The sequence below is a fragment of the Parambassis ranga genome, chromosome 5 (assembly GCF_900634625.1).
Source record: "Parambassis ranga chromosome 5, fParRan2.1, whole genome shotgun sequence".
NCBI classification, from domain to species: domain Eukaryota; kingdom Metazoa; phylum Chordata; class Actinopteri; family Ambassidae; genus Parambassis; species Parambassis ranga.
The window spans coordinates 14,030,306-14,051,519 of record NC_041026.1 but is presented as its reverse complement, the minus strand read 5'-3'; the positions used below and the strand labels follow the sequence as shown (position 1 = coordinate 14,051,519).

The 21,214-nt window shown below is 41.2% G+C and overlaps 2 protein-coding genes across 4 annotated transcripts; both read right to left on the bottom strand.

Moving 5' to 3' along the window:
* Positions 1-26: 26 nt before the first annotated feature.
* st7l (suppression of tumorigenicity 7 like) lies at positions 27-12,440 on the bottom strand. Its single transcript, XM_028406461.1, has 15 exons — positions 12,251-12,440; positions 11,816-11,898; positions 11,552-11,711; positions 11,417-11,471; positions 11,190-11,305; positions 10,976-11,054; positions 10,649-10,737; positions 10,273-10,373; positions 10,053-10,167; positions 9,894-9,966; positions 9,664-9,766; positions 4,502-4,652; positions 4,132-4,224; positions 3,877-4,016; positions 27-1,899 (listed from the first exon to the last, which is right to left on the bottom strand). Exons 1-15 carry the CDS (start codon positions 12,417-12,419, stop codon positions 1,804-1,806), a joined length of 1,623 nt encoding a protein of 540 aa, XP_028262262.1. The 5' UTR covers positions 12,420-12,440; the 3' UTR covers positions 27-1,803.
* Positions 12,441-13,789: 1,349 nt separating this feature from the next.
* Positions 13,790-20,235, bottom strand: rbbp5 (retinoblastoma binding protein 5). 3 transcript variants are annotated; one of them, XM_028406970.1, is made up of 14 exons: positions 20,090-20,235; positions 19,357-19,382; positions 19,061-19,233; positions 18,697-18,837; positions 18,413-18,575; positions 18,133-18,242; positions 17,818-17,937; positions 17,490-17,643; positions 17,296-17,367; positions 17,028-17,145; positions 16,821-16,890; positions 16,430-16,665; positions 15,970-16,209; positions 13,790-14,151 (listed from the first exon to the last, which is right to left on the bottom strand). In XM_028406970.1, the coding sequence occupies exons 1-14, from the start codon at positions 20,106-20,108 to the stop codon at positions 14,099-14,101; spliced, it is 1,695 nt and encodes a 564-aa protein (XP_028262771.1). In that variant the 5' UTR covers positions 20,109-20,235; the 3' UTR covers positions 13,790-14,098. The 3 variants fall into 3 exon arrangements, with proteins under 3 accessions (XP_028262771.1, XP_028262772.1, XP_028262770.1); XM_028406971.1 differs by having other exon boundaries at positions 16,132-16,209; XM_028406969.1 differs by lacking the exon at positions 13,790-14,151 and having other exon boundaries at positions 14,158-16,209.
* Between the last annotated feature and the right edge of the window lie 979 nt (positions 20,236-21,214).

Sequence of the window (21,214 nt, the reverse complement as noted above, 5' to 3'; positions counted from 1 at the left end):
ATAAAAGTATCACACATGCCAGGAAACAGTACTGAATTTAATTTATTGTCAGTCTTTGCTTTCACACTCAGATACAGTTGTTCACACATTCTCCTGTCTTCAGCATGTACTTTAATATTTCAGCTGCTTCTTACAGGTCATTACAAATGTATATTTATTTTTCTTCATAAACATGTTTTCCAATGTAACACTGTTTCAACATCTAGTATGACGATATTCTGATAAAAATCACACTTTCTGAGGTGCACATCAATGTTGCATGGCCACTAAAATTCTAAATAAATTTGTCTTCAGTGTTTTGTTTTTTTTAAAAAGCACTTTACTATTGTCACATTAAGGTTGACATAATGTGTGTCACATCTGTGTTGGGATGTGTGACATCACACCACAACCAGGTTTAATTGAACAGGTGACATGTTTTTAACATTAAATTTCACAGTTTTGGAACATTTGTAAAGTATTAGGTTTACAGATTTTAACAGCAAATTTATAGCAGGTACATTTGATACTGAGAAGCTGTCACATTATTAGCAATGGTATCTCAGCATATTTAAGTTTGTTAAACTACCAATTATGGACAAATCATCTAATGTAATGCATTTTTTGGAAGGGATTGTAAATAAAGGGTTCTAAAGAATGGTTTATCTGTCACCATCCAGCTTACGACCTGGTTAATCCAAATACAGCCAAAGAGGTGGAGTCCAGCTGACGTGAGTGGGCATATGTTTAATTTTGCAAACGTCTCTTAAAACAATGAATATGAGAGGAGTTATGAACCCCCCCCAAAAAATTCCATTTCAACAATGCACATTATTGTGCTTCCAAAACTCACACCTGAACAGCCCTGCAGGCCACAGGATGAACTGTCCCTTTAATAGAACCGGTTCAGTTCTTGTACCTGACTCAAAAAACTCCAGTTCAGTATAGTCAGAACTACTGTAATCACATGTTTTGCTGCAATTTGTTGAATCCACTGTGTGTATAATGTCTGCAATTGTTGCTTCTGTGATTTTATTTTGGCTACTTGACCGACACAACGACTTACAGAGCCCAGCAGTGTATGTACTCAGTGCAAATGAGTGAGTCTCACAGATAAGAGGTCGTAGCTGTGACCAGTGATGATCCCATTTACATTTTGAGATGCTGCGGGGGCGGCGGTTGCCCCAGTGATATAGTGCTGAGGTGTCATGCCTTGGTAACAACTGCTGAACTGCAGAGGCGTTGTATACACTGCAGCCACTCCGAGGCTGTAAATCACACGGCCCTTTTTAGGAGGTCTCACACTTTTAAATCTGCCTCCGCTGGATGTCTGCGGAGCAGTGAGGGCTGATACAGTGACACAGAGATGCCCTTTACACTGATGATGCTGTATCTAACTGGATATTGTGTAAGGGGTGAGCACTAATATCATGCAGGTTTAGTTTTCTTTTAATAGATGAATTAATTATTGTCCACATTTAGAGGCAGGCCTTGTGGGCCTTTTGAAAAATGTAATATTTCCCTATGTTAATATGATGACAAGTGAATGACCCTGTGAAATTGCTGAAAATGGTATTCACTCAATGTGTTCTTGGAAGAACTCTGACTGCTGGAACAGTGTGGGAGAGCATCTCAGGAGTGGTATTGCTGTGTTGATACAACCTCAGCCAACATAATCAGTAACAATGCAGCAAGTGGACAGTAATGCTGAAGACAGGAGAGCAAACACTTTTTGTCCCAGGGTTTTAAAGTGGTATTAGTTTGTGTATGTGTATGTCTGTGTGTGCGTGTGTATGTGTGCGTGTGTGTGTGTGTGTGCTGGGGTCAGATCCGAGTCAGCTGGTGCCAAAAACTGGACGGCATGAAGCTTTCCATCTTGTCTGCGAAGAAACCCAGGGGTGCAAAGAGTGTGCTGAAGAACTGCAAGTGGAAAAAAACTTTCAGTTACAAGTTTGTAAAACTTCTCCTTCACCTTCAAATCAAATTCAATATTTAAAGTTACACTATATATATAATACATAAGGACTTGCATGATTGTGGCGACACAGAGTTGACTCATTATCCCATTATCCTTTCTAGAAACAGGGCTAAGGGTGACGTTAGTAGTGCTGAAGTGAACACAGTTTATGCCATGGAGTTGCTGGGAATGTCAACATACTTCGATGTTTCCTCAAGCACAGGCAGAGCAGCATTGTACAAGTGTTATATCTACAAATGTTGTGGAAACAGTTTTGACAGCTCAATATATTCATGCAACCTGTGGATAAACTTTATATTACCGTTAATTTACAGTGTGCACTCATAGTTCTCCAAATAGGGACCTCAACAACCTCAACGCGTATTGAAATAGCAATCATACAACTATGTAAATGAACAAGACAATTAATTGCTGTGATTTTCACACGAATGATCATCACATGATGTTAACACAGGACACACAACACAGGAGTCATGCTGAGAATTTTAGATTCGCTTTTATGGTATATCTGTTTTAGATAAGTGCAAGTCTGTCAGAAAATTGGCAACAGTGGCCTTCATGCTGTCAATCAGACATTGAATTGGCGCCCGAAACAACTGCATGCTCCCCAGAAATTAAGAAGGAACTCAGTGGTCACCATTACTGCTGTGAAGCACTTTCTTTATGTCCAAGGCACCAACTTTTCCATGACTGTTGGACTAAGAGTGTGGAATAAATGTACCAGATCTAAAACTGACTCCTCATTCCAAAAATTACCGTTTCCCTTTTTATATATTCAGCTGTGCAATACGTGGAGTTTCACAACAATCACGCTAATGCATGAATACACCTGATGAATATAATTCATTCTTAAAAGCTGAGGAGCAACTCAGCCGCTCAGGTTTTTCTGATTACCAGCAGATCATATATCAAGTTAGATCTACAATTAAGATATAGGATAGGCAGTACATTATAGCAGTTATGTGTATCATATGACATTTAAAACACACATGATAGTGATTTAGGTTAGCTTGTAACAGTATGATGTCCTCTAAAATATCACAATATGACTTTTGCTGAAACTACTTGAGGTGTGCTTGATGCTTTTGACACTTTAATGGTCTCATAAGTGGAAGCATCATCCAGGCCAGACAAGAGCAAATCAAGTACTCTTTAATCCCATTTAATATATGAAACATATTCTGCATGTCTGGTATCTATAAATAAGGGAAAGGCAGGCTGCCGCCAATGTCTAACTTCTCTTTCAATAGCAGCAATAGCAGAGAAATCTGTTTTTCCTCAGACTGCGGTGAGGACCTCTGTGTTTCTCCCTCAATGGTTTTCATGCACTCTCTCTGAACATTACACAAGCCAGGCTCACTGGGTCCGCTGTAAAAATCCTATCTGCACCCAATCTTTCCCATAACAAAAGGAAGAGCACTAGATGTTCTTGGTGGCCTTGTTTTTGCTACGAGACTCTGAGTCTATGTAAAGACAGACCCTAATAAACACGCTGACCATAAACAAAGCATTAGCCAAAGTAAGGAGGCTGCCAAACTGGCTAAGAGCAGATAACACGCCCGTAATAAATAAACATAAAAGGAAACAATGCACGCATTTGTAGCTTCTAAATCTTTAAGGCTGCATGTCAGCTGTGGCGATAGGCCTGCATTGTTCAGCTGTTGTCACTGATAGCTTACATTGGACTACAGCTTGTTTTCAGACTTTACAGGCCTCCAAATCCCATGAGCCTCCAGTGTTACTGACAGTAATGGAACACAGCAGTTACGACTTGGATAAGAAGGTTCAGGTTACAAACAAATATTCATTTAAAACACACGAAAGACCCAAAGAGATTAACAGAAGATCACACTGATCAGACAACACTCATGTGAGAGTGGCTATTAAATTAATTAAAAAGCTTTAGTGGTAGTACTTACTGCTTTGGCAAAGACACCCATGAGCTCAGGGAACTGATGTGTGAGCATGGCCAGCATGGCAGTGAAAGAGCAAAGGCCTGCTGTGAAGAGGATGAAGAAAGGAAGCTCTTTCTTTGGGTACACGGACACCTCGTGAAAAGCTGCAGCAAAAATGAGAAATCGGTAAGAAAGCGCAAGATGCTGTCATAACCGATGCAGATTTCAAAGCACAATACGGCTTAAGTGTTGTGTGTAGGTGAAGGATGCAGCACTCACAGGGCAGTAGTTCCCTGTCTGCTGTTTCTGTGCAACCTGGGTATGGGTAAAATAGATGACCTTTCTCCAGTGGGTAGGGAATTATCCTGAAGGCTGTGACGACAATCAGGAAAGTGAATCACACACTACAAACTATGGCTAGAAGACACCATTTAAAACAGCATTGCACCATATAAATAAATAATCTGTGATATTATACACAGTGACAACACACTGACATTCAACAATAACAATCTTTTTGTGAGGACTGATGTCCTCATTCATTTGTATATCCAGGAGTGCTGTACAGTAATTAAAAAAAGTAAGCCTTCAGACTTTAATGTGATTCCAACTAAGATGGTAAAACTGAATCCATAAATGTGATACGTACTGCCCTCCCAAGTGCAGTGTAGTAGGTTTAAGGCTCCCTCTGCTCTCTTCCAGTGCTGCAGGTGAAAGAAAGCGTATGCTACAGCCTCGCTGTCACCCCTCTTCAGGATGTGCTCTGGAGGCAGGATCAGGCTCTTCATCTCTAATAAGTACTGCAGACAGGAATTGGAAGAAACATAAGACTTCTGTTCAGCATCTGTCCTTTCTGGTATCTACTGTCCCACATGTACTGTGGACAGATGTTCTTAAAGCACAAAATAACAAAGTTTAACATTACATTTTGAGAAGTGTGTTCCGTCTTTACACTGTCATGCTGAACAATGTACATAAGGCAAATTGAACAAGTTGTTGGTGGTTCCTCCCTTTCCATTAGAACATGCTGAACCCTTCAACAACATTTTAGCATCTCAAATAGGTGTGCTGATGTAAGTCTGGCATACAAAAAATCTGCCCCCTTGTGGTCAGAAGAAGATATCTTCATGCAGCTTTAAAGGTTTCATTCACATGTTTTTCAGCCAGCGCATTCTGACTCTGGTCTATTGAGCAATTCCCAGAGGCTAACTCCCTGTAGACTGAAAACATATTTTCTTCATGTGAGGTATTTGTTAAAAGCCTTATTTTGCAATTGTTCAAGGTGGGAGGGAAAAGCTGTCCAAAGTGTGTGTGTGTGTGTGTGTGTTATTGTTACAGTACATTCATTCCATGAATGTCTAACATCCCCCTCTCCCCCTCCTCTGTTTGCCTACTGTGTAAGTGTGTCCCAGTGAGTCAGTCGGTTCACTGTGCTGACAAAGTCCCACATCCCAGAGTTATAACCTATAGAACAGTCACTGAAGTAACACAGAACAGGCTTATAGAACTAACAATACAATATAACAAAATAATCATGTTCTGGTCTTAATTTATGCTTTAAATATTTTAAAATATGTCCAAGTTTTGTCAACAGGGAAGTCATGAATGAATGCACACTGACTTTGATGAACCTGCCAGTCTATGTAATTTATCTCTGTGGTGCCCTGCGTAGCCAAAGTCTGTGTTAAACAAAACCCATGCGCAGGGCAGGGGCCCCCTGGGCTGCATTCCCAGGCGGCCAGCTTCATAACGCTCTGGATCTCAGACTGACACTTTGGGAAGGTTACCCCACAGCTAATCCTGTCTAATCCCCTCCATGGTCACAGGCTCAGCCAGCCATCCATCCATCTATCCAGCCAGCCGGACTAGGCTGCTTCACCCATCTCTCCCCCCCCCATCTCCACCTCACCCCCATGATCATAGCCCGCCCATGGCTGTCAAACCCTCTCTCATCCTTGTCTTTCTACAACTCATCTTCACATGCCTTAAGCTTACTGGAAAACAAGACAGATTTCCGTCTCCCAGGACCTAGACTGGGTTCTTCCCTTACCCGTTCTACATCCCATGCTTCCCTCCTCCTCCTCCTCTCTCATCTCATTGCGGTGACAAATTCATATGATATGTTGAATCTATCTAGCTTCATATGTGTGTCACTGCTGTTCCTCTCTACCACATGAGCTGCCCTCCAACCACTAAACCATTCCAGCAGACTCTTCTAACGTACAGCCTTTTCTTTTGTCGTCTAAACATCCTCTGTAGCTGTTACAAGAACACACAGACAACCAGAAGCTGCTTGTTTGCCCTTCTCACTTATCCTGTCCAATTTACTTCAATCAGCCATCTCTGCTCCAGCTGAGACGCTTGACTGTCTGCCTTCATCATCTTCAACATTTCAGCCTCCTTTGGTCTAAACACCATTCCCTGTGTCCCCCAACACCCACGGTGAGGCAGGCAGCCAGCTCAGCCATCACAGAGGAAACCCATTACTGCTTGTGTAAAATGATGCACATGAGCCGTTTCAAGATAGCAGGACATCAACACAGGACAGCCAAACTGTCAATGAGGCACAATTTTAGAATTTGTAAATATATGCACATATTTCTGCTACCCTATTAATCTGTTATTGTTAATGAATGGAGAGTATATGGCACACATGTAGGTCTAGGTCTTCTGTGTTTTAAGATTAACCATTTAGAGAGGCTGGCTGCTCAGCTGTCCTTCCTCACATGCCACGGCATTAGACCTGGTGACACCTCAGTCACAACCCCCCCCCCCCCTTTCTGCGGTCTGCTTCTCTGCTCACTGTCGCCTCTTTGATGAAGGGATTGAGTTTCATGTGTTCTCCTTTTATCCCTGAGCAGTCATAAGTCCAGAGCATAACTCATAAGCTTCCTTCTTGATTCTAATCTGCAGCACTTTGTGCACTCACAATGGGACACACAGGCAACAATGACATCAGCCATTTACTGGCTATGTAACTGTTGGACAAACAAACGTGTGCACTGAAAGAACATAAAGAAAATAAGGTGCTGTGTTAATAAACTAATACAAGAATTCTGCTATCAGTTGAAGAAAAACTCAAATTCCGAAACATGGTGCAGGTCACTTTTTGTTTAACCTCATCCATCTTAATTCAGAACAAACCAACCACTGCTTTTCTGTCTCATTTTACAAACCAAATAGCCAATTTCAGAGGCACACCAAAAAAAACTCTCCATTTGTGAGCCTTGACAGGCAATCTAGATGAGAGAATGTCAACCCGAATGGGGTGAGATATAAGAAACTGCCTTTCAAAGTGGAGCAAACTAACAAAGTAAATGGGATGGGGTCAGCCTGGCTGCTTCAGAATGAACATGCAATAACCAAAATGGTAGTAAATGTAAATGTAAAGCAGATTTAGGTAGCAGGAACACGATCAGCTACGCAAGCATCTGGGACGCTGTCAGTTTTTTAACCACCGGCTGGTAGAGAGGCTGATTGGAATAGACAGACAGATGTAGAAATGGGTGGAGGATAAATAGAGGAGGACAAGAAGATGAGGAGGTGAGGAAAATAGCATAGGAGCGTAGGAGAAGAGAAGGAAATTAGAGGCAAGATGGAGAGGAAAAGGGAAAGGGGCCATGTGGGAGGAGGATGTGTGCACTGAAACAGCTGTGGGTCTAAAGCCTGTGTGTGTGTGTAGATGAAGGTTTAGTGTGTGTATAGCCTTTTGAACAGTCTGAATGAACTCATGTGATGTAGCCTTGCATGATATTCATATATAATCTGCTTGGCATGCTTGATAACACACCCGAACTTAATGCACCACACAACGCTTGACCCAACAATGTTCCTTCAGTGCGCCACCTGTTCAAGGGAGCTAGTAGATATTTGGTTGTATAAATTCACCAAGCTGGCAACATCAGGGTTTGTTGTGTAAAATCTTCAGCCCTGACTATATGCTGATGAATTTAGAAATGAAGAGAAGAGCTAAAGAGGTATTAAGCATTATCTATACAGACATACAACAACGATGTTGCCGAGTCGGCTGTGATGCAACTTCTGCAGCCTGTATTATAATGCTTTTATTATTAAATGTAGAAAGAGAAATACAGTCTCAGAAAGCCTGTTAAAATAATAAATGCAAACAGACACTTAGCTTTTTTGAGCAATTTGAGCTGCTATGATGGCAAAAATATAGATTTGTATTACAAAAAAGCCTTGGAAACCTGTCCTTACAATACTAATAACTAAGCACTGTATATATTAGCATAGTGGTGGGATCTGGCAAACAAACATTTCTTGCATAGGAAACCTTTCCAACGCATGCCCCAGTCCCCAGAAAATTAGGTTGGAGCTACATGCATGGCAGAATTTTTTGCTGCTTTTGGTGACAACAGACTGGCCCATCTACAAAGGCCAGAGTCACAGGTGCACTCATTATTCACATGTCAGACAACACAAAGCAACCCCCCCTCCACTGTTACATTTTCATACCCAGCGCTCTGCTATGAGAACACCGGGTATGTACCAGATTCCAGAGTCAAATGCTGAAAGATGAGCCTTCCAATAATCCTCCATGAAAGGTGTGTTAAAATTTCATAATGTCATTTAGTTATTCACCTAAATTCAAAGAAGTCAGTTTGACAATGTTGGCAGCAGTGGTCATATTCAGACCGTCTGTTTGGCTCAACCAGGGGATGAGAGGGGATAAGGGAACATGAGAGGATAAGAAACAAGATGAGGGTACGTGATGAGTGGACGGCTGCCTCTGGGCAAGACAGGGAGGGAGCTTTATGAAAGACACTGAAGATGAGGGCCCTCACTTTAAAATCAAAGGCTGGATCAAAGTGTTGGCTGATGTCTCCCACCTCCACGCACACAAACACACTCGTTCTCTTACCCTCTTTAAAACAACAGACTGAAATAAAACAACACCACACTACAAAGCCTAAACTGGGACAAAACACTGCTGCAACGAGTTGTGTGATAATCTTTGTGTGGATGTGTGACATCTAATCCTGTGGGAACCGGTGTGAAAGACCAGACAGATATCCAGTCCCATGGTCTCCAGTTCAGCACAAAGTGTGCTACATGTTCATGCTATCATGCCACTGTGACCAATCGGTCATCTTTAATCCGTCATAGTTTTTTTATTGGATCCAAATGTGCGCATAAACCAAATACTATACTGTTTTATATTCCCCACGTATCACGTATGTGACTCTTCTGGTAAAAGAAGACACAAGCATGGACCGAAAGCTCTTAGCACAGGTGAAACTGCAGCGTTTTAAGTATAAAGACCTACAGTGACACCTCCTGGTGAGCCTGCTGCATGTCTGGAGTAGATCACCTGCTGCCTGTTTATATTTGTTTTCCTATCTACCTCTTGTTCCACACGAGACCTTTACACATGTCAGTCATGGGAGTCCTGCCTGTTCAGTCTAAAGATAACTAATCTAAAAAAACCTGCCACACCATTTGCAGTAAAGATAAGAAATACATTTGAGGAAGAACACGAAAATGAAAGCAGGTGCATGCTGACAGTGTGCAGGAGGTAATCCTCCACCATCCAGTCACACTGCAGTTACATGTTATATGTTGCATTTGAATGATAAAAACAGTCATGTGTATGTGCATTATAAAACATACACTTTAAATGTCAAATGGAAGAGGGTATCAAGATTATTCAGGTAATAATAATTAATGTGTAGACTTAAAATAGGTGCTTATTTTAAATCCCAGATGTCAATAAAGGAGTAATGACCCACTAATGATCATCCTATATAGAAAGCTCTCAAAAGATCTAAAAGGCTCAGACTAATGACTGACCTTTGGCACGTGTGGATTGAACTCCACGGCTCTGTGTATGGCCTCCACTGCATTCATCTCTGCTGTGCTTAGCCCCCGCCGGGACGCTGCCTCTGGAGAAAACCTGTGACAACACGCATCATATGAAACACTGCTACCTGCTGTTAGCGCTGCCTCATACAGCAGACAACGCTAATGCAAAATTTAATATGTAAGGTTAGTGCTATTACTTTAACTAAAAGATGACATACTTATCTGAAACAGCCCGTGCTTTCAACAGTGCAGATGTATAGCATATTGTGGCTGATTTTGGCAAACTGATGTCTAAAAGGCAGAAAGGACATCGGTCATATATATTTGTGTACAACTGTGAAATAAAGATGTGTAGAAGTTGACATATTAGGTCTTACCATCATATTTTGCAAGGACTGCTTGGACATCAGCATATGCCTGAAGCTCAAGAAGGGCCTCCAGGAGGTTTTCATGTATATTTAACATTCCCAATAGAGGGAACTCCTTCATTAACTGTAAAGACATAAAACATGCTGCACTGCCATTGTACTTGTTACGATTATTGTGTCACCTCAGGTGGTAATTTGACAAACCCTCATTCTATAGAACTGAACTCACATCTCTCATCATTTTCACAGCTTCTTTGATGCGTCCCAGCTTGCGTGCACACATTGCCAGTCTGCGTTTTATGTATACTAGTAAGTTGATATCTTTACCAGCTGTAAATAGAAGAGAAGATATAAAAACAAAAACAGCACAAGCAACTTTAAACTACGTCTTGTGGTCAGATGTAGATGGAAGGCACTGATATCATGCTATAATTGTAACCCCATCAGCCTGCGATGTAGCTCTGCAGAATGGCGCATAGTGAAATGTATTGGGTAGTGAATAGTGAATAGTGAATTGGGTGGGGTTTCTCTTTACGGAGTTTAGTCCCGAATCCATGTGCTACATTATAATGAAGCACTTAAGAGTACATTCAAACCATCCTTACCAATACTCAATGCTTTTTTGAAGAGCCGTTCAGCTTCTGTGATAGTGGTTGCTTCTTCTTCTGCTAGAAGCACATATGCTGCAGCACATCTACACAAAAATAGATGATGATCCTCATTACGTATTACTCTTTGGTGCACAATATTTATATTTGCATTCAAGTCCAAAATTAAAACATAATATAACAGAAGCAAATACAGAGAGTAAAAGCAAGCTGTGTCTGAGCTGTAGCTGAGACGCTTAATTTCCCCATCTCATAGGTCACAATACACACATAACAGTGTGTTTTAAAATATGTGTAGGGATTCTGTGTAGGAGTAGAGCTTACTCATGGTTGATTTCTATGGCCTGGTACGCTGCTCTGATTCTGGCTTGAGGGTTCCTCTCTCTCCAGGCCTTCTGCATCACTGTAACAAGATGTTCTCACACTTATTGAACAGTACTTGTCCTCTTGCCATCCTGAATCCACAACCTCAGAAACATGTAAAAAAAACCTTTCATTTCTGACTTTTAGTCAACATTTCAGTTTCTATATAACTCACCAGCATCTTCTGGCCTTAACTGTTGTGTGTCTCCTGTGAAGAAGGTCTGATGGTCTTGAGCAGACAGGTTCATATCATAGTACGTTAAAGGTTCTTTTCCAGTCACCCAGGTGTACCTGTAACACAGAGAGTAAAACCAAGAGCTATTGTTGTATCATAGATCATCATTTCACTTCCCTTTTATGCACTGTAAACATATTACTTACACTTCTAACAGCCAGACATACCTGTTGTATTCTGCTCCTCTGAAAAGATTTAAAGGGTTCCGCCAGACCTTGCATTCTACCAAAATGGAACACATTGTTGTTAGTATTAGCAGTAGTATTAACATTTTAACAGTTTGTACATAAACACATAAATACCTGAGACGCTGGGTCTGGGTTCTGCCTCTCCATTAACTGATGAGAACAGACCCGTTGTGGAACTGCTCTCCACTCCGCCCAGCAGGGGACGGAGGTGGCTCACTGACACTTGCTCAATGAACGAGGTCCCATATTTACGAAAATACCACCACTCAAATATCTAGAGTGAAAACACATAAAATGCTTTAAAATTAGACTAAATGTACATAATGAACTGAGAAGACATGTAACCTACATACTATGAGATCCATAATAATAACTCACAAGAATGAGTCCAGAGATCAGAGAGGAGGTTCCAGTCAGAGCCACATAGAATTTGGGTGTCAGTGTATTTAAAAACACTGATGCTAAAAGAAAAAAAGACAATTAGTGCTAAAGTGCAACCAGAGCTGTATAAAGTTAGTGTCCTCTGATGTATGGCTGTACAACAATAGCTAAAGGAGGTCGGGGGAAGCAGGTGACATTTAGCTGCAGAATATCTCGCACATCACAGTAGCAAACATGAACACATTCTGTACTAGTACTGCTGCCAGTAGCTATTTAAATACTCGACTTGCATCTAAGCAGAAAATCCACTCTATGTGTTTTCCAGTCACTCAGACAACGAGCTGTCAAACCTCCAGCTCCCGCTTGATGCCAGCTAAAGCCAGCAGTCACCCGAAGGCTAACAATAGCTAGCTAGCAGCTGCCTTAATTCACCTGAGGTAAGAGTTTCCTGCAGTTTCAGCGGACTCCACAGGACATATATCATAATCAGCACCATGCCGAACCAAATGAAGCACACGTAAGTCCATGACCACGACAGCCAAGACTTCAGTTTCTCTGTAAATCCGAGAGATTGAGGATTACTGCCTATGGTGTCCTCCATGTTTCTCCGGATGTCTGTAAACAGAGGAGTCACGTGACTACGAAAGTCCCCTCAGGACTTCTATTTTGAAAAAATAATTAAATAAATTAATAAATGTTTCCGGAGGCTATAAAGAAAAAAATCTCTTTTAAACAGCAAGATGATGTTTGTTTTTTTTACCTTATTCAAAATAAAGGGAATAACATTTTAAATAGCGGCTTTCTTTTAAACGTTTTGCAGTTGAGTGTAATACAAATGAGACGAATGAGTATCCGACATGACAGAATTTACTGTAGAGCCGAAGCAGCAAATATTGAGTCTCAAAAAATCCCTGAATGAGTGCGTGGTTGGCGTGATTGACTGGAGGAAGGCCTTTTAAGTTAATTTCGTAGTTATGCCGTGTTATAAAGCCCCCTGGTGGATATTGTTTTTTTTTAACCAAGATTTTGGCTTGCAACACACAAAGGAGTTAACTCAGCTAATGTACAGTGAATTTGGCTTTAATTGTATTTTTTCACCAGCCGGAGTCTAATTGATGTATTTTACTTTGAAAATCCACCGGATTCTCTCTGCTGTTCTGGTTTTTGGCAGGTGGAAAATGTAGTTTCTGAGGTGTGTCGGCTCTTTAAATGTGTGTTAACAGATATGAATGGGCTGGTTGGATTATAATCTGTTGAATATCACAGACAAGAATGAGTCCAAGTAATTTTCAGACAGAAATAAGCACTAGGGCACTCTGTAGAGGGCTTAATCACTTTTTGGCAGGCGGAAAATGTCGTTTCTGAGGTGTTAGCAGGTTCAAATGGGCTGCTTGGATTATAATCTGTCACATATAATAGACAAGAATGAGTCCAAGTACTTTGGAGGCAGAAATAAGCACTAAGGCACTCTGTAGAGGTCTTAAATCACTTTTTGACAGGTGGAAAATGCAGTTTGTGAGGTGTATTGGTGTTAATGAAGATTCTCATTCATCCAGGTCATAATGATACGTAGAGAAGATTGAAGCAAGGCGTCCGGACTTGTAGAGTTTTCATTTCTAGAACTGATGAAGCTGCTTGGATGAGCAGCGAAACATCTTCAAGAAAAAATCTATGAGGTGTGTGTTAACAGGTACAGATGGGCTGGTTGGCGAGGCAAACCCAGTTCAACCTTCTGAAAATTATGAAATGAACTGAAACAATATAGAAGGTCAGCCTGTCTCATCACTGCTCTGCTCCAATGGTCATACTAAATGTCTTCTTCCCAGGTTTTAAAATCCTGACACTTCCCTGTCCTTATCACGGGCACACTGGGATCACTTGTATTTTACAGCTTTTTTAGCTACTCTACATTGAGTTCTGTTTTCTTCCGCATGTTATCATTTAAAACAGTTCAAATAAAAGCTGTAATCAAAAAGACAAAAATCAGAATGTTTAATACGTATAAAAACAACAAGAATGGCAACACATACACACTATCAGAACAGAGGCGCTCTATACATGATGAATCCTACAGCGACAGAGGTCTGATCTCTACTGCAATAGCTGCTTCTTCTGTTGGCGATCCGGGCTAAGGGGTTCTTCCCCTGTGATGCTGGTCTCTGATCGGGGAGCAGAAAGAGTCTGCACACCAAACAGTAAATAAAGTCTTTCACTCAAGTCTGTACATGACATCAGGATTTATGTCTCTTTGTTATGAGCCCACTGGTGCTCCTGCAGCCATCAGTCCATCCCTCCGATGTCGTGTTGTTTGTAAGCCTGTGAGACCAAACTCCCTGCAAAAAGACACACTTACTGTCATGATGTGAACAACCTGTCAAATTTTAAAAAAATCTAAGTAAATAGAAACAGATTTATGTAATTGTGAAATAGATGTGCAATGTTCCATTTGTTTCAATAATTATTCAGTGAAACGAGCGTCAGGAATCATCAGCACTGATTTAATGTCACATGAGTCAGGACCTGGTTTGATAAATAAATATATCTGCAAACAAGGAGAAACAGCTAACCTGACCACAGTTCAAGAACATACATGTAAAGCAAAGAAAAAAAAACATGCATCTCCATACTTAATCTGAAATGATAAAAACACACTCACTATACAACACTGAGCAAACAGTTTTTGTCAGGAAATAGTTCTGGTGTGTACAGCTTTCACATTTCTGTGTGTGTCAAGACATTAATATCTCTCCTAACTAAATAGTAAGGATCTCACCAAAAATACATTTTATTTACTCGTATATAATAAATACTGACAAAGCAGCATGTCTTCAATATAATAATAAAATTATAGAGACAAACTGATATTGTTGATATGGGGATGGACAGAAGGGCTATCATATCACCTGCAGTCATTTCTACATTTCTACCATACACGTTTGGTTTGTTGTATCGCTTCGATAGAACTTTCTATCAAGTTCAATCACACAGACTCCACTGCACCCCTACATCTCTGACACACACAGAAACAGAAAAGATCAGACCTTACGAACATTTTTGTCACATGACAAGCCCAAGGAGCGAGGCGGGAGCAGGAGGGTCAAAGGCCAAGCAGGAAGTAAAATGACGACTAGTCAAGCTAGCCCACAGGGAAACAAGCTACACCATTCCACCATTAGGTACATCAACACCCATCTGCCAACCACAGCCCAGCTTCACCAAAATTAAATGAGCAAATTACTGAGAGGCTGCAGTTAGCAGAGGTTATACTGGTGAAAAGCCACAGTTAGGGAGGGATAATGATATGATGGAGGAACCTCCATCACATGGACCCATTTAAGTGTGAAGTTTAGTGAAGAAGTGAATGATGCATGATGCAAACAAATGATGCATTCAGTGACCAATGAAAAGTTCAAAGTTAATGATTCCGTCTGTTTGTACAATCTCTCTAGTTAAGGAGTTATAGTATTATTGTATTTCAGCATGAAAAGCAGCTATAAGAATCTCTGAGGATTCTCATTGATCCAAGTGAAATTCTTCCAAGGGTTTAAAAATCAAAGCAATTGGACTTCAGAGAACCAAGCTATGGGAAGCTTTACAGGCAGCTATATCACTGTAACACCATTTTTAGGGCCTGGTTATTTTGACAGGGCATCCCTGTATCAGTGAGGCCAATTTAATTATCCTTCACATGCATCAAATAACCAGGTCCTTGAAGGTATTTGTTCACGAAAAACACAAATAGCTTGTCATTAAAAAATAAGTGGGATTTTGATTCCTTGTATTCAAGCGACTACAGGGTGTTTACCTCTAACAGAAACACAGGGCACATCTGTTTAACCTGACGACAGGGACTGAGCAGATGACTTGTGCTGTGTTTAATGTAATTCAAGTACAGGTTGGTTCAGATTAACTGAAACACTGGTCGGTTCAGATTAACTGAAACACTGGTCTAACCTCCAGACTGTGGCTTTACAGCAGGCGGGTCTCTGTCAGTGAGCTGTGTGGTTGGGGTGGAAGCGGTACAGGGGTAAGGGGGAGGTTGGGGTGGTTTGGAGACAGGCCAGGCTGGTAGGGTGTCAATCAGACTAGCAGGGCAGCAGGACTAGCAGAGCTCCCAGACTTAGCAGCAGCAGGGGCGGTGGCATGCTTACCTGTGGCCAGGCCCCCCTCTGCCCTGACCTTCATCCCTTCTCCTCCTCCTCCTCCTCCTCCGCCTCCTGGGCCAGAGCTGCCCAGGACCTCAGGCCCGATAGGGAAGGAGGGCCGTTCGCCCCTGTAGGGCTTGGGCCTGAAGGAGAAGTCTTTGTCTTTACCTTTGGAGCCTTTGGGCCGGCCTGCGGTCTTCTTCTTTGATTTGCCATCCCCCTTCACACCCAGAAGGGGGTGCACCTCTGAGAAGATAGAGAGCGGACAGACACTAAGATCAGCTTTGACACAGTAAAACCAAAAAGACACAAATAGATAATAAAGCTTCTCACTCATTTGCTGATTTATTACATCAAGCACTATGAAGCTGAAAAACCTTCTATAACAGTGTGTAAAAACAGTCTCAGGTGACAAAGCACAACAACAGAAAAACAGACTCATGCCTCAATGCTTTTATTTTCTCACCATCACTTGGCACCCCCTGTAGTTCAATGGTGGTGGTGCGAGCCTTCTTCTTGGCTGGACCTCCTTCAGATGAAGGCTGCCGCTGCTTCTTGTCACTGCCAGCCAATGTGTCCTCGGGAGCAGCAGCCTGGACCGAGGCATCTGGTGGGGGACCAAAGGGGTTTTCCTCTGGATCCTCAACCTCAGGTGCAATAGGCAGATACAACAGGGCCTTAGAGTCCTCCAGCTCTTCGTCACTGCAACACACAAAGATGTTTTGCTGATTGTTAGACTAAAAATTATGAGCATGTACTGAGGTGCTAAATATGACGATCATGATTAACATTAAGGTCCTGATTACTGAGACATGGTATCAGAATAGCATTGATGTACAAGGTGAATTTTTTCTAACCTGCTGCAAAAAGCAACTATGGGATCAACAGTGGTCACGTCCACCTCTTCATCCTCTGCAGCGTCTGCACCTGTAACACCATCACATGTTTATAGCTGACACATTGAAAACCAATGAAACCAAAGAAGCAGAAAATGGTAAACATTCAGTCCACTGACTTAAAACAGACTTTGTTTTAACGCCATATAGTTTGTGTGTGGCATCTACCCGTCTGCTCAGGTTCACTCTTGTCTTCGTCCTCAATGTCAAATTCGGACTCTCGCTCCTCGTACTCCACGTTCTCATCCAGTTCTTTGAAGTCTGGAGCAAAAGCACTCCAGTTTTCCTGCAAAACAAACATTCACACATTGATGACACCAAATTTTATCCACTCGGCAAGAAGATGGCTGCTTAAAACGCTACATCAAAGGCCAAATTCACACATTTTGGTCTGTAATATACAACATTATCCACATTAGTATCCCACTCCACTTACCACTTGGTTCTGAGCCCAGATAGACACAACTCCACTAGAAATTGAGGCAATGATTGGACGGACAGGATGCCACTGGGAAAACAATAAAGTTAGAACAGGCAAATTTAGCTGTATCTCTCTTTTTCCAACATTATACAACCCCTTAAGTGTCAATTAGGAACAAACTGTACAGATATCTGAGTCACAATTCTTACAGCAACATCCAGCAGCAGCTCTCCTCTGGTTCCATGCAGGATTTTCACCAGGTTACCGATGCTCTTCTCCCAGATGTAGAGGGCATGTTGTCTTGCTGACCCGGCCACAATGTATTCACCATCCCCGGAGAAACAGCAACGCTTCCAAGGAGTTCTGAACACAGGAAACATAGGGAGAAAACCTTGGTTGAAATTCAGATAATTTTAGCAGTGTTTCAGTGTGTAATTTTGCTTTCGCATAATGGATTACTGCAATTCCTTCATAAAAACTGCTTCAGTTAAGCCACATTGCTTTTTTTAAAGATTGGTTTGGTTTGTCCTGACATACCTGTTTACCAGGTCCTGCAGTTTCTGCATCGGTTCTGGTTCACCATCTCGGCCACAGGTCAGGATCTCTCTGCCGTCATACACCCTGATGATCCTGTCTGCTGTGTTTATGAGGAAGCAACTGCACAACAAACAGAAAAGGTGGACAAAGAACAGTTAGAGTTAAAAGGCTCAGCTGGTTTTTGGACAGTGCGTTTTTTTTTAAGTCCCTTTGTGTCTCCAGCATCTACTGTTATATGCAATCAGATTGTTACCAAAGAAAAATAAAAGCCTGTAGTTACAACCCAGGAGACAGGAAGATCTCATGTTTCCTCACCTTCCCTTGCGTGCAAATTCAATAGATTTGATTGCAGTGGTGTTGCTGGTGCCAGTTGTCACTCTGAAGGAAGCCACTAGCTCCTGTGTGTTTGTGTTCAAAACCAGGATCTGAACAGAGTAAGATACAGCAAGAGAAAGAGCAAAAATCCTTTATAATACATATACTCTGCTGTCGTGAGTGTTTTTACATTGCATCAATGTAGACAATAGATTCGGACTTTTTCAACATGCAGAAATATATAGCCCTGTGGTTTTCTTAGTTGAATGGAATAACTGACCTTTCCTTTGGCATTGCCAGTATAGATGTACTCGCCCCGCCTGTCAAAAGCCGCCACCACATTCAGGTCCGAGTCGTCGTCCACAGGCAGGACAACATGTTTAGAGTCTGACAGTGTCAGAAGGACTGGGGCTGACTTCATGGGACAAACCAATACCTTGTCCCTAAAGCACATCATTATTGGTTACTATCAAATATATAAAATGATTACTAGAAGAACAACTACACTGGTGAAAGCACACATTAGATGCATAATATACACACAGACACTGTCAGATCACTTACATATCTCTAGGGTGGCACTGTAGTTTGAGGATGGGTGATGGAAAGCGGAACCTTTGGTCACAGTCTCCAGTCAGGACATCCCACTGCGAGACAATGTTGTCTGTGGAAGCACTCACCAACTTGTGGCCATCTCGACTCCAGCTGCATGAATATTTAAAAGTAACTTGTGTCTTTTACTAATGATAGTTTTTGAAATGTATTACCAATTCTCTTCAATGAAACTGAAAAATGTAAACAATATTGAAAACTAATTATGGTCTCAGATTGAGATGCAGAGACCGCTTAAAATCTGTCTACCTCTACTGGCACACAAAATTTGATATTCACTAGGTAGTAATAACCACACACGTGTGATGGATCTCACCATAAAGAACAGACTGGGTGGATGTGTGCACTGATGATTTTGGCAATCCCTCGTGTGAGAAAGTCCCAGATGACTATACGACCATCATTGCAGCCCACAGCCAGCAGGGTGCCCCAGCGGTTGAAGGTGCAGGTGAGGGCCATGCTGATACAGTCCAGAGTGCCATCTGCCTCCTAAGGACAAACATAAAAAATATGAAAAACAATACAGCAAAACAGAAGTATTCCTTACTTCACACAAATGTCAACCTGGACTTGTGTCAAGCTTATGTGTACTTTTGAAACCTGATTACTTACCTCTGGGTAATTCTGCCCGAACGATTCTAGGAAGGAGCAAAGGAAAGGAGATTTATGGTAAGCACTCACACACTCAACATATTGACAGGAGTGTTAGAAACACTGACTTGAACTGGTCATTATATCACTTTCAAGTACAGACTCTGTCTGAGTACTCAAAACTTGGATATACACCACAGGTAACTTAGCAAGTAACTAAATTCTTCACAGTACATTTCAGGATCTTACAAGACAGAGAAACGTAATAGAAACATTGGTGCTGATCATATAGACAAGCTATGAACGATTTAATTCCCACGTAGTCTAAATAACAGCATCAGTTAGCAGTTATTAGGCTTAGTACAATATAAGTGATAACATTTCCAGTATATGGTATCGCAGTGGTACTTACGTCGAACTATTTAAAGATATATTTCATTCAAATACTAAACAACGTATCGGAGGCTAACGTTAGCTAACTGTCACTTCATCTGCTCATTTGCTTGCATTTGATAAATTCGGGCGCTTACATATCAACAATTATCAGACGATAGTTTATGAACCAGCATAATGCCGCGTGATTGGCAAAACGAATAAGGAATATGCAATCATTTAGATGATTTTGAATTCGTTAGCAGTGAACATGCTAATCGGCTAACTTACGATGCTAACCATAACAAGTACAGAGCACAGTGTTCGCGTTGAGAGAAAAGTGAGGGGTACAGAAAACAAGGAGACGTTTTTTGATAATTACCGAGCAATTCCAGATTCATTGTTGGACGTTTGGCGATACAAAGTCCCCAAATCACTTAATTTCACTGAGAATTTCACAGTTTTACTCCCATTTACTTCCACTGGAACTGTCTGCCTGAGGGACACTGGCGCCGCCGAGCCTCCAGTGAGGACCCCAAACAATGCGCCGCACGACATGCCTGAACAAAATTCAAATATTATTTAAGTGTATTTATCGTCTTTAGTCGCTAGTAAAGAAACAGTAAAACTATCATTGTTTTTTTCGATAATTATTTATAGGCTGCTGTAGATTTAAATTGTAAATATGTTTGAGGGCTATTTTTGTTGATTGCTTTACAGAGGACTGTAGCCTACTGAAATTTCATACAGCACAGATCGCAGATTTGTTTAGGAAAATGTCAGGGGTTTTTGTTTTTTTTAAAAAACGTTGATACATGGATTATTTGCATGTATTGGCAAGTTTGCTGCCAACATCACCGTGCTGTACTTGACCCTTGACACTTATCTGTAGATATGCTGTAGCTTCAGGCTGTAAGTAAACAGTGAGCGTGCCTGTTTTTGAAACTATATTATATATGAGATACATTTATAGTAATGTCACACAAACACGGTACACTAAACCGTTTTACACTACAACAACCAGTTTCAGCTGCTGGTGATGATGCAGGATCCGGAGTTGGATCCGGAGCTGGAGCTGAAACAACCGCACACTACCAACTTCCGGTTTTCACAGTAAATGCTACAACTAAAATAGTTTGAGGTGGCAAATAAGATGAAAGTAGGCCTAGTCGTGTATATAATAAGGTTTATGGTAAATGTGTTGTTTTTCCTGCCCTCCACTCTATTGTTTACATTGAATGATCTTTAAAATATAGACTTAAAGTAATTTACATCTAAGGTGTTTAGGCTATGAAAACAGATTTTTCTTATCAGATGAGAATATTTTATGTAATCCTAAATACTAAAAAATACTAAAAAACAGTCCAATGCTGCAGCAAGGTTTTTTCAAACCAGCTAGATTTAGAAACAAAAGGGGAAAAGGCACAAAATGGTAAGAAAAAGATGCTCCCAGCACATGTAAATGAAAAGTACATTACACATTACAAATATGCTGTATGTTATAATC